The sequence below is a fragment of the Lissotriton vulgaris genome, chromosome 3_1 (assembly GCF_964263255.1).
Source record: "Lissotriton vulgaris chromosome 3_1, aLisVul1.2, whole genome shotgun sequence".
NCBI classification, from domain to species: Eukaryota; Metazoa; Chordata; class Amphibia; order Caudata; family Salamandridae; genus Lissotriton; species Lissotriton vulgaris.
The window spans coordinates 983,877,170-983,891,055 of NC_141689.1; the positions used below are offsets into that span (position 1 = coordinate 983,877,170).

General features: G+C 41.1%; 1 protein-coding gene across 4 annotated transcripts in view; it reads left to right on the forward strand.

Moving 5' to 3' along the window:
• Positions 1-9,042, forward strand: part of LOC147727294 (protein prune homolog 2-like) — a 1,486,257-nt gene extending 1,477,215 nt beyond the window's left edge. For 2 of the 4 annotated variants that reach the window (XM_086961347.1, XM_086961349.1), the window contains one exon: positions 2,244-2,411. In XM_086961347.1, the coding sequence (XP_086817473.1) occupies positions 2,244-2,274 (31 nt within the window). In that variant the 3' untranslated portion in view covers positions 2,275-2,411. Of the gene's footprint in view, positions 1-2,243 lie in introns of all 4 variants that reach the window. The other 2 variants (XM_086961350.1, XM_086961348.1) reach the window with 2 other exon arrangements.
• Positions 9,043-13,886: the final 4,844 nt, after the last annotated feature.

The following is a 13,886-nucleotide window of genomic DNA, read 5'->3' on the forward strand; positions in this document are numbered from 1 at the left end:
TTTCTCACTGTCTCCTGAGCTGTGAGCTTTTTCCATACCACTGCAAGGGACTTGCCTTACCAACTCCCAACATTGTTTCATTTTGTGGAAAAGACCGCTTAACTCAGAAGCAAGCAAACCTCCAATCACGCATCCTTGGTCCAAGCTAGTCTCCCTAAGTTCCACAAAATAGTGAAGTCTAACCCATTCCCCACTCGCAAACATTGCCCTACCCAAATAACATCTGTTCTCTTCCTTAACGCCCAACCCACCATGACTGTTATATTTAGTGAACTGTGGTTCTGCAGACATAATCTCAAATAACTTTCTTTCCAGCCTACCCATTCTAGGCCAGCAGGTCTTCTTCTTCCATGATTCTGTTTTTTTCTCGATTTCTCAGCTCGTCAACCTTCAATGCTTTCCCCTTGCCTTCACATGATCTCTCTCATCTGCCACCAGATAAGCCCTCCCCTTATGTGTTCTTTCTACACCCCACCCCTCTTTATCCCAGCTTATATCTTCCATTCCAATCAACTCTCCAGCACCTCAATCTCCTTGTTCAGGCACACCATGCCTAAACAACATTGGTCATTTCTACTGAATCACAATTCATGACACACATTACACCAGCATTTCTGGTGTTACAGAAACCTGATACCTCTCCGTTTACTTCTATCCGTGCCCTAATATGACCATCGACTGTCTGGTGAACCACATTGTTCTCTCTTAAGTGGAACAGTATCAGATGCAGCCAGGGACCCTTCATACTTAACTCCCAAAGCATGGGCAGTAGCAAGCCCCATGCCATGCCCTCTATTCCTTCAGTGCCACCCACAATGGCTGCCACACACCCGTTCTACTGACCCATGACTAGGTTGTGAAGAGCGGGCTATATGCCTCCATATCTGGGCCTTGGCCCCTCTCATTTGCCCCTCTGCCCCAGTCTCACTTCTCTAGTTAATCTCTCAACTTCCTCTTTTTGTTATCATGTTCACCCCTACTTCCAGTCTCCTCACTTCTCTCTGTGGTTCTGTTGCTCATCTGCTTGAGGTGAGGGGTCTTCCAATAGCCTCCACCCTCTCTATGCTGCCCTGAGAGGACACCCCAGGCCGTGCATCTGTTGCCATCGTTATAGTGGCGTTTGCGTCTTTATGTGCCCCTTCAAACAGGAATCCTAGATTTGAAGAAATTCCTCTCCATTTCAGAGCTGTCGGTCCTGCCTGGAACCACGCGCCCTCTGGCCCATTAGATCACCGCTGTCACTCCAATCCATTTCACCCCTCCTCTTCTGGGCCTGCTCCAAACCAGCACTGTTACTCAACGAATTTGGATTCAATGTCTCCTGCATCTTTCTGCTTGGGCCACCACATGTCACCTCACCAACGCATCCAACTTCTCTGTTGCATTGCCTAACAGGGGGCCTATCCCCGGGCCCTCCCTGACATTTGGTCCACTGCTGCTGGGCTATTGTCATCTGAGACCCATGGACCTTTTTGTTCGGGGCGCAGCCTCCTTTTTCTGGGGTTTTCATGCATTTGTCACCCTCAATAACTGCATGGCACCCCCTTGTAGAGGGCCCTGACCTGACTGTCTATTGCATCAGCACGCCCCCTGTCTCCTCCTTGTGGGGCCCACCACTGCTTCCCTGCCTTGGGGGTGGGGGGATCTATATGTCAGTGTTGCTGCAGAGACCCAACAGATGCCACCCTTTGTGGTCTACATCTTTTTCTGTTTATGCTGCGGTGGAAACCTCTTTGCTGCCCTTAATAAGGCTATGGTTTTCTCCACCTCTTCTCCCAGCCACGCCTTCATTGTATTCACCAAGGGATTGAGATAATATTCTCTCAGGCTCATCAGTGGCATAACAGGGGGGGGGAGGTGGAGGGGTGCGGTACCCTCCAATATCCCCCCCAACCCCTCTCTTGCCGGCGGACGTCAGGGGCAGCAAACGCAGGGACTGACACGGGCTGCTAAAGGTCTACCTATGCAGCTGGTGCTCATGCGGACTTGGACAGTGACGTGATGGCCAAAGAGCCACCGACATCATCTGTGATACGCCCTAGCCATTGCTTTTCCAAATTCCAATGTCCACCATGTGGTGAGACCCTTCTGGTCCACTGTGCATGTGAAAACAACCTTAGTGCATTCCATTTTACCTCATAGTGACCTTTTGTGTTTGTATAGTACCTCTATTTGAATATTTATTGATGACGTAAGTTTGACAGAATGCTGAGTAATAGTGCTCTGTTTACTTTGTTTTAAAGCTACGACAAGAAACCAGAGGAAAAGTCATAACCACGTGTCCGACCTAGAAGAGGAAGCACTGCAGCCTGGAAGAAGTTGAAGATACCAGGGCACGAATGGGCAGCTCTTCGTTGTTTTTGATTTGCTGCTGTCATGTGCCATGAGGACATGGAGGGGAAGCGGCTGTGTTACCCGCCTAGAGATGTGAATTGGGGAATGAACATTTGGAAGTGAATATTGGAAAAAAAGAAACTTTGTCCGTAATCGTGTGTATTTTTTTAAAGTAAAATTATTTTGCCAATTATGTGCCTCGAGCATGCACTTTGGTAAGGAAGTAGAGCCTCTTCGATTATGTTCTTTCATGCTCTGATCTTTATTTACTCCCTCTGTGTAACAATAATTTTAATTAACAACCCAAAATTCACTTGTTCGGCTGTATTTACCAAAAGTCTGCCTGCTTAAGATTCTGGATACAAGTGTTAAATCATGCAGGCTTTGTCAGCGAAGTTATTGGTATATAGTGAGTGGTCCCTGGCAATGTTGACACCTTTTACCTCACATTTGACCTTGAGTTCAACCTACTTAACATTATCCATAACATTTCAGGCAACTCACAGTGAACTGAGGGTTTCAATGAAGATCTAACTGAGCAAAGCTGCAAATGAGTAAAGCCATCACAAGAGATTTCCTCAGCAGAAAGGTGCTTTCACTCTCCTGTGTCTGAATATGTATTGTCTAAAGAAATATCGTCTGACATGGATGTAGATTTTATCTTAGTTACTCCAATGAGGTGGTATTTTTCTAACGCTATTTAGGACACAATATTCATATTCTTACCAAGAAACAATGTTGCCATATCCTACAACTTATTCTGCATTGACTTTGGTTATACTATGTTGCAAACTGTTAGTTGTGAACTTTTATTGGGGGTATCTGATTTGTACCCACATATCTTATACTAATTGAAAGTATTCATTATTTTATTTATTTATTTTATTTTTTTGCATTTGTTAGGTGCATAACTAATCATCCCCACAGGGATCTCTCAGCGCCACCATATCAGAAGAGGGAAAGGGAGAAACAACTGATTAGTGACTAAACAGCCAGGTTTTAAGACATTTATTGAACAGGCCAAAGGTGGGGCTAGCTCGAATGTCGTCTGGTAGCTTGTTCCTGTGGGAAGGCGCAAGGTAGGAAAATGAGTTGAGCGACCTCCCATTCTGATTTTGTTGATCCTCCTTGGACACAACAACCTCCGATTGCTCGACCTTAGTTGCCAACAAGGGGTATTCGGTATTAACTTCTTGCTTGGGATAGACCAGGTCATGCCCCTGTAGATTTTTAAATACCAGACATAGAAGCTTGAATAATGCTCGCTTCGTAATTGGCAACATTAGGAAAGATGTTCTCTGCCTTGCATACTGCATTTGATGATAATGCTTGGAATTATTGTCGATAATCTCTAATGTTAACCATGGCTCCTCACAGAACACATGTTGGCTTTTTAAGGGATTTGACAATGAAACATGAAGTTTGATGACAAACATGCTTGCCTCTGCAGACCACACCACCACACCTGCAAACAAGAGGAGTGTTCTTTATCTGTGTTTTAAGTAGTTACTCTGGGTATATCTCCCTTGGTAGCATGGTTTTAATACAAATTAGAGAAAAGCTGAACTTTCTTGGCAGTCTAGCATTATTTACAAAATAAAGTATTACTACATATTAGTATGCAATTGGTACTGTTGGGCTTCTCTTTCCTTTTCTAGGCGAGGTTGTAGTTCCAAATTTTTCCAGGAGACAGGTGTTTCTATCTGATCTGCTGGATGTGGGCCCATAGTTGGGGTTTAAGTATGAGCACTCCATCTAATAAGAACCTTTTTTGTCCTCACTTTCAACCCAGGCTAATGAGGATCGCCACAACAAGTCTGACGGGGTGCGCATTTTGAATGCTACCTGGGGCTGTTTTTCTACACTTCAGTTTAATTTTCAACTGTTTTCTTAAGCTACATCTGTGGGCGCTAGTCACATTGATATTAAGGTTTTCCAGGAAGTACCAGGTGCCTCCCTGCATAGCTTTGAAACCCAGTACTCAATACCCTCTCCGTGGCTACAGATGTATCACAGTGACCTTTGCTGGTACCTTAAGCAGGGAGGTGAAGCCTTGCACTGCAGTGGCACGTCGGGTTAGTCTATGGCTCTGCACATAGCTATCATAGAACTATGCAGAAAGTTCAAGCGAACTCCAGAGGTCTCATAACCCTAATCCCATAGATCTGCTCCCTTCAAGATGTTGCAGATGTACATGTATGCATGGGTGCTAAGAGAATGCCACACACTAAATTAGTAGGGCATTCGTCAAGCAAGACAGTCATTTGTGGGGCGACTGGTATATTTGATGTACATTGATTGTAACTGTTCAGAATGCAAGACCACTGTCTGATTAAAAGCAGCCATGATATTAATGCATGAAAAATGTCCACGACTCAGTAACATGCCACTTACTTTAACTCATCCTACACCCCCTCCTACTGCTATGAACTCCCCCCAAAAATCTAGACCCTTCCCTCTTCTATCCCCCTTCCCTCTTCTATCCCTCCATTATTCACTGTCAATCCAAATAACAGACTAACATGTCCACCACTCAAATGAATTTCATACTTCCCTATACTAACTCCCCTCCACCTCCCCTTTATTCACCCCAAACCCCCTTCTATGGCTATAAACTCCATAAAAACCACATTTCTAGACCCTTCCTTCTTTTATCCCTCCACTATTCCTTTTCAATCCAAATAAAAGACTAACATGTCCACCACTGAAATTAATTGCTTAGTTCCCTATACTAATTTCCAATAATCCTGCTTGGGTTCCAAAGTAGTGTGCCTCTCACTGAAAAGCACTTCAACAATTACGATTACTTGCCTTAAAAAGTTGCTTTATAGTTTGGACATTCCAGGTAAGATCCTGGTAGACAGATAATAGTATCACTGTGCAAAAAGGTGGGTTGTGAGATATGAATGAGTGCAAGGCCGGACTAGGAACCGAAACTGGCCCTGGCAAACTGCTCAGCCAGTACCCCTGGGGGTGTAGGGGGGTGCGGCAGAGGTGTTTGCTTGGGCCGGTTTGGGCCAATTTTGTTACAGGGGGCTGATATTGCTGGCCCCCAGTGACAAAAAACTGCACCCCAGGGACCCAAAACCTGCCTCCCACCCTAGCGGCACACCGGGGAAACACTCGGTGCCTGCTACGGCCAGTCCTGCCATGAATGAGTGCATCATTTTGTCACCATTTTGCTCCTGATTGTGTGGCCTTTTCCGTCATCCCTTTGGTGAAAGTATCAGGCAAAGGGAGTGATGCACACAACACAGGCCCCACCTCACTTGAAGCATGGAGCATACTTGTGGAAGGCACTGCAGGAACACTTGGTGGCAATTTGGCCTTTTCGACCCAACAGAGTGCTTCTTCTCTAGATCCCCACCACACCATGAAGTCCTCTAGGCCTCTCCACAGGCTACTGTTCCTTTAGGTGGCACTGACAATACTGCTTGATTTAATATAGCGGTACAGAGGCACAGTGGCAGTGTATGTTGATAGTAAAAACTGTGCATCTTATTCCCTCACCACTATGTGTAAAAGTAATGCATAGTAATGAGAAAACAGAATGAATACCAGTCAAAGAAATTGGGCCTAGTAGACAAGCCATTTCTTTACATTTTCAAATAAACTTCCATTATCACCAACAGATGTATGCAAAGCATCTAAATTGGCTAAACAATACTCTCCCTACAATGTCAACACCTGGAACTGATACTAAACAGCGGCATTGGTTGATCTCATTTGTGCATGTCAATACATTTTGGGTAAAGAGCGTCCTCAAAACTAAATGTATTTAAAACATTTAAATATGTATTTATTAGGGATGCTGAGGACTTGTGGGTTGGTATATTTTGCTTCCAATTTGGGTGGTTTTCTGGAATATTTAACCTGTCATCTTCTGGGATTCAAATGTACTTATAAATATGTTTGTGTCCGCATAGCACTACAGGTCATGACTGCATTGGCTCCAATGTATGATTCTTTGAGACACGCACTCCTAAATGTATACATCTGTAGCACTAGTAAATATGTGAAAAGTGACTGATTGCCCAAAATTATTGAGCAACACAAAGGTTGTATTGCTTGGCGACTACTCAATTGTTTTCTCATAAGTGATTTAATCACATCTAATGATTTTAAAATACCTACCTCTCTGTTTGGTCTGCTCCCTAATTATATGTCTGTCTCTCCTTTCTATAGTGTTACCTTCAGCATAACAATGGCTATTTGTATCTGGAGATCTGATGACTTCATTATTCTCCGTTCATGTTTTGTAAGGGGCACAACCTAGTAACGTGGCAGATTGTCTAAAGATAATCAACACAAGGAAATGGCAGGCACAACAACTGAACTACTCTTTCATTGTCAGTCAACAAGTTGAGTTTCAAATAGGAAGACATTTAAGGTGTGAAGCGGGACATAAGTTTGTTAAATCTGTTGACATGCCGACAAACCCCTGCTCACTGTCTTTACAAAATGTAAGCAGTGAACCAGGGAAAAGTTGCAATAACTTGGCACCTTCACAAACATCAAAGGGTAAATGTTTATTTGTTTATATTCAGTACATCCTTGCATATTTGAGGAAGAGCTATATGTATGAAAAGCAGCTAGTATGTATCGTTCATTATTCAAAAATCATATTTCTTAACTAGATAAGACTTCTCACAAACTATTATATTTGCATACATGAAAAAGTGAGAGTGCTGGAATATGGCTTCTGACAAAAATGAAGTTACACTGCAAAAGTGTCCTTATGTGTCAAAAGATGAAACTTAGCAATACCTGTGGCAGTGTTAACTAATTTTAATTTCTGCAGTGTTTGCTATCACTGAAATTTTCAGTTTTGTGACACTATACAAAAAAACCTATAGTGTTACATATACGCATGGCACTCAATTCATTAGTTAAGATCAAAAAGATAAAAGGGAGAGCAGACCAGCATTTAAACAAATCTGTGACCATAGATTGCTGCGTAAGTTTCATCAGCCTAAGGGCTGTTTTACTGGCTGTCATTATGGAAATCTTACCCTATCAATGACTGGCTGGTAGATTATCATTGAAAGTCCGGGGTTATTTTTATTTAAAAAAAACTTAATATGACCTTTGCAATATACAGTTAATAAAACAGTTGAGTTTTTATTAAAATATCATAAACATTCTTTCCAAACAAAAATAATTTCTAATATTATTGTTCCCTTTAGCATGGCAAATATTTTCTTTGTATTAAAGCCTGTGCCCATCCATCTTGTATTACTGCCTTTAGTGAGCCATTGTTACTTTGTAAATTGGACTGAATGAAATGACCCTGCACTCTGCAGAGTAGCATAGGGTTCACATGCCTACGAACATTTTGCTCTGGCGTGAATGTTCTCACTTCTTTGTTTGTAAAATGTGCCAAGGTTACAGACATATTTTATTTTTTATCTTCCAGCAGTTCATCATTCTGCTCAAGCCTAGATTTTTTAAATTCATTTGTGAAGTTGCTACTACAATTTTTGTGCATGGAACCATAACATACTTGTTTGTTTATCACAGGAAAATTGAACAGTAATCCGTGTTTCTCTGGCCACAGAATGTGACCAGAGAAACATGAATGACTGTTAGTTAAAGGTAAAGTTCCTGTTATTTTGATCAGAAAGAACAGTTTTTTGACAGAATCAACATATTTTGGGGATTTGTTGGGTTCTCTGTCGGATACGTACTTTTTCAGACACTGTTGTGTCCTAGCAGATTTCTACTAAGTTGTTGTGAGAAATGTGATGTAATGGTTACTTAGGGTGCGAAAAAATTCACCTAATTCTTTTAGGCAAGAGGCATAATCTGGCATTAAGCTGCATTTTCTTAGTTTAAATATACCCTCATGTCCAAAATGGACTTGAAGGTGCAGGTTTCTGTACGAAAATAGCACTATTTGCAGCAGAAAGAGAACAGCAGCTGCCAGACGCTTGCACTTTGTAACTTGCTTGTTCCACAGTTGGAATTTTGTCCTAAGTGTGTCTTAATGACTAAAGAGGGTGCAATGAGGTTATGTCAGGAATTTTACATGACAAGGGTAATGTGAAATTCCTGAAATTAGGTGAATTACTCTCTCTGGTTTTTTTCGCCCAGGTCTAATTGTTACAAAACAATTCTGAAGGAACTAATTAGTCCACAGTGAGAGAAAAGCAGCCAGGGGGTTTACGTGCAAATGTGCGATAAAGAGAATGTAAAGACACACAATTTTTCAGGATTATTTCTTAATGGATGTAAACCACGGCAAACATAGCTACAGATTTGGGCAATTAAATATATACTGAGCAAATGCTTTGAATGGCTGCTGTATGTAAGGTTAATGCTGTGGGTCTGCCAAAGGAGAAAACTTTAAAAGAGCGGACACATATCTGTATAAAAAGAGCATTAGGATGATTAATAACTGCTGGAATTAAAAATATTTGGTATCTGTTTTATGATTTTCATGTATAAATATATATTGCAGTAGGAATCATTAGAGTATTAGAATCGTAGTAAAACGTGTAAAACCTCAATATGTAGATTAGAATTACACATAGTATATTTTATATCCCAATGCGTTTTTTACTATGTATCAAATGCACAAACGTAAAATACAAATGACTTGTTTTGGTAAACAATAACTATTCAAGTTTCGTTATTCAGACTGAAAAATGTATAATCTGTAACCTTGATGTATGTACATTTAATTTAAAAATAAAAACCTTCTATCTATTCTAAGCGCTTATTTCTCACAGTCATGGTTCTGTCTTTAATAATGTGTTACTCCTAACATAGTCAGACATTTATTGTTTAATTTCACAATACAAGTGCTCCTACTGTTATTTGTTTTCATGTGTGTTCCTGTTAATACTTCCTCCATATCCTGGGGCAGGCCAGGGTTTCTCTCCGATTGGATTCCCACTTTACACTGTTTGTTCTCTTGACTGTCCAGTGGCAGCTAGGTCAAGCAGTGAAGGGTTATTGCAGGAAATGGTAGTCGATTTGGAACTAAGGCATAATCTGACACAAAAATTAAAATAAACCTAATGTCCAGTCTGGGCTTTTTCCTTAGAAATATGTGTATGTGTGTTTTTAGGAGTGTATAAAACTTGTTGTGATATGCCTTACTCTGTTAACGGCCCTGGGTGCAAACGAGAATAAGTCACTGGGTTAGAGCCCAGGCTACTGAAAATTCGCCGAAAAGTGTTGAAAGCCAATATATGAGTAAATGCCCAAACGGGAGCTCAACACTGTTCTAGTGGAGACCAGTTACAGCTTCAACTAGTCTTTAAAGTCAATGCTCAAACAGGGTGGCTGCTGGTACTGGTGCTGGAAATAGCACACAGGATATGTTCTTTGTATAGTAGCCAACTTCAGGGGTGGTATCCACTGAATGACTGGTTGTGGTAGAATATCTGGGTGGTAGGAACACTCAGGGCACCTGGGTCTCACAGTAGACCCACTGATTCCCATAAGCAATTAGGGAATTGAGATTCTCTTCAAGGATCCTACATTTTCTAACCTGAAATGTATCCAGAACCAGTGGAGTTAGAGATGGATCAAATGGTTCTAGAATCATGGTGACCAGTCACTGTGCTATACAATACTATACTGTATACTCTAATCCAAAGCTAAAGGGAAAATGTTGATGTCCCTCTTTGGTAGATAGCAGATGATTCTGGCTCCTACGTCAAAAAAGTATTGGGGAGTTCTAGGTGATGAAAACACACTACACTCACATTCCTGAAATTCATCTTGTAGATCCTCAGCTATCTTTAGATGTGGTCATGGTTTGCTGGCGACAGATGTACCTGATGCACATACTCTTGTCCTTCAGGGTCTGGCAGTTGCTCATCTCTACATGCAACAACAGTTCACTTTTCCCATCCGGCCACCACAGCAGAGCCACTCTAGTACTTTAGGCTTGGACCAAGATTTGTAGAAAAACAATAGTTTAAAAAGTCCTGATCCAGATGAGACTTTGCTTTCGGTAATGGTTCCAAGCATCTCCTTTGGTCCAGAGAAGGAAGATTACTGGTCTAGTTGGGGATGGAGCTGCTCTTATCTAGTTAAAGGTACTGAGTTCAAAATCCCTAAAACGGCCCAATTAGGTACCACATGGTTAAAGGAATATCTACTGCAGTAGAATACAGCCAGACATCATAAGTGGGTCTAACATGTTTTCAGACAGCTGCCAGCACAGGCAAAAGGGGAGACCAAGGATGGCCTCCAAAAATGTACCATGAGGAATGATGAGTCAAAGATGTGTCAGGCAACTACAATGCCTTATACACATCACACAACACACCACATTCACACAAGGAGTAAAGAAGGGCCCCAGCGATGGTGAACTGAACTTTTTTTAGAAGAGAGGGTCCATAGACTGTCTCTGAGGCAGGGGTAAAAAGGCGTATCCCACCACCAATTTTCAGTCTCTCCAAAGCCTGATGAGATAGTAGTAGCCACTTTCCAGCATGGATGATGTGTAATCTGTGGAGGCACCCATCTGCCCTGCAGAGCCTTCTTTCCCTGCTCACAGACACAGAAAAACAAGGGGCAATATCAGTGAGTCCACACAATTGTTCAGTCTGCTGACAGAAATCAATAGGTCAGGTCAGAAAATAAAGTGATAAAGGGGAGGATGACACAGTGGTCTACACAGTACATGCAATTGTCTCCTATAATTCTTCATGGAGGTTAATGTGGTTATTTGCTTTGTGCTTTAAGTGTTGTCTTATACAAAACATGTATCTGGTTTACAGTGTTCATTTAAGACATTCCACTAGGCATAGCTTCCAAGGCCAGCATGTTTTTTTGTCAGATGCACATGTAAGTATTTCTTCATCAAGCAGTAGACATAATAAAATTCTTGCTTTTCCAATTGAGGTTTAGGTGGATAGTAGTAGGCTAATTACCACCAGTTTGCGTCCTGATTGGTGTATTTATTTGTCATAACCTAGGAGTGCAACCAATGGGGTCTCTGGGATTGGCAAATCCAACATCTGTGTGAGAGCCGTCAACACTTCCCTCAAGAACATGCGTACCCCGGGGCACTCCCATGCCAAGTGGGTGAAATTCACATTAAAAAGCCCTACACCTCAGGCATCTATCATCTTTACTCAGGCCATATTTGTACAAACGAGCTGGGGTGTAGTATGCTCTGTGGAGGAATTTATAATGATTTAACTAGAACATACGGAAGGTAAACCAGGAATCGTCAAGGATATCACACATCTCCCTCCTTTGACAAACTATATACACATATCACATTAACAAATAACAACAAATTGAGATAATGTTCCAGACTTTTGGAACATACAGACAGTCTTGCAAAAATTATGAATAATCATCAAGATATTTTGGACGTTTGATGGACCTTGAAGAACGACAACCTTGCTCCCTCTCATTCTTCTTATGAGAACCGTAGTCACTGCAAGAAGCAGGATCAAGAGAATTTGAACCACCATCACCTTTCTTCTCACATACATCCCTGTTTTTTCCCTTCACAACAACCACCCTATGAAGGTTCCATATGCGGTGATCTTGTGTCTTCACAGCATTATTAAAAACCTTGATGACCAGCATTGGCTTTAGATACTTAGCATTATTACCACCAAATACACCAGGACACTTCATGGCCACCCAATCTCCCACCTTTATCACAGTTTTTTTTCACAGATTTTTTAAAATCAAAATACTTTTTCCTTTGCAGAGCTTTGAAGTCCTCTCTCGACTGTAGTTCTTCTCAATTAACACCTTCATCCCTACCTTTTGATCTGCAATAATTATTGACCCATTGTGGTTCAAGACATGTATTTGGAATTCCATCACGAAAAAGTAAGAAAGGAGTCTTTCCAGTTGTGGAATGAGGAGTTAATCTGTATTCTTCCATTTTTTGGAGCACTTCACATTTCCAATCAAGAAACATAGGTTTTGCTAACGTAATGGTCTCTTTCAATACTCTGTTGAACCTCTCAATCATCCCATTTTCCTCGGGATGATATGGAGCACTAGTCTTGTGGAAAATGCCATTAGAAAGAAGAAACTCCTCCATTTCTTTGGAAACTAACTGAACACCATTATCAGTTAAGATTGATCCAGGCTTTCCTTCCCTGGAAAACAACTCTTTTAAACATTTAATGACACTTCCAGTTTCAATGTTAGATAAGAAAAATACTTCTGGCCAACGAGAGTACATATCTATAATTACCAAAAGAAAAGTTTGAGATCCATTGTTATGAATCAGACCCAAAATATCAAAAGCAACATCATCCCAGGAATGTTTATTTGATAATACTCTTCTGAGTAAAATATCTATCTATTGTTTCCACGACTCTGAAGATAGTTTTTATTCTTGGGGAAACAAAGTTGCCATGTTTATGTGGTTGTCAGAAACTAATCCCTTCTTGTTTATTCAAGAAAGTTTCTAGTGACCTCTGAGCTAGCTGGCACTCACAATTAAGTCTAATATATTCGATAGAGACCTAGTCGACCTAAGTCCTACGTCAAATCTATAGGATATATTATTCCAATGCACAGAGCCTATTGGGAATATCGGAACTACACTACATGGCGCCCAACATTTGGTAAGGAACTAATTTAACGCTAGATGCTAGAGTAACTCAGTCGTGCTTTTCACAGGGACCACTTTTTCCCTTAAAATACTCCAATAGACGTCTGGAGTGGGTAAAAGGATAAAATATCCGCCATTACTGAGTAGGAAGAAAATCCCATGTATTAGTTTTTGGTTTGATTCAACGTTGAAGGATACAGTGTTCCAAAATATTCTGCACCTTATCTTTGTTTCCTTGAAACTTGCTCTGCAAACTTTCATTAAACAATGTTGCTTGACGGCAATAACACAACCAGTGGAGCTGCAGCAACTGCAAACCAACCGGGTTTAGACGTTACAGGTTACCAACAAAATGACCCGGATGCTATAATCATCCCGGAAAGCGTAAGGAAAACCATCACTATAAAACTTATAACAAATGGCCTATCACCAAGAGGTGGTAGGATAATTTTTGTCATAGAGGCACATGAATATCGGCAGACAGAGGTATTCTATTCATGGATAGTATTCCCTGAAGCAAATGCAGTATTACATGTGTTTTACTTCTACAAAGTAGAGGATAATCCAACGGTATACGTTCTTTTTGAGGACATTGAAATTCCATTAGCTTACAAAGAGCATCAGCTCTGGTTTAAAGGCGCCCAACAACATCAAAATCACATTACCAGGCTCGGTCCATTAGGTAGACAAGTAGCAACATGGCCAGTACTAGCCAGCTATACACCACATCCTGACATTGAAGAAATGTCAAGTGAAGAACTATTAGTTCAACTAAAACAACTAATAAAAATACATAGACAATTGGTTCAATATGCCATGCGGACTCTAACAGTCCAACCTCCTATAAGGATTCCACAACAAACCCCCCACCAGGGGAACACAAATAAAATTGCACCACAGACTATACAATCAGTCATTGGTAAATTACTTGAAAAAAGGGAACAAATTCCATTCTAGATAGCTCAAAAAATTACTCAAATCGAGGCAGTATTTCCTGACAGTA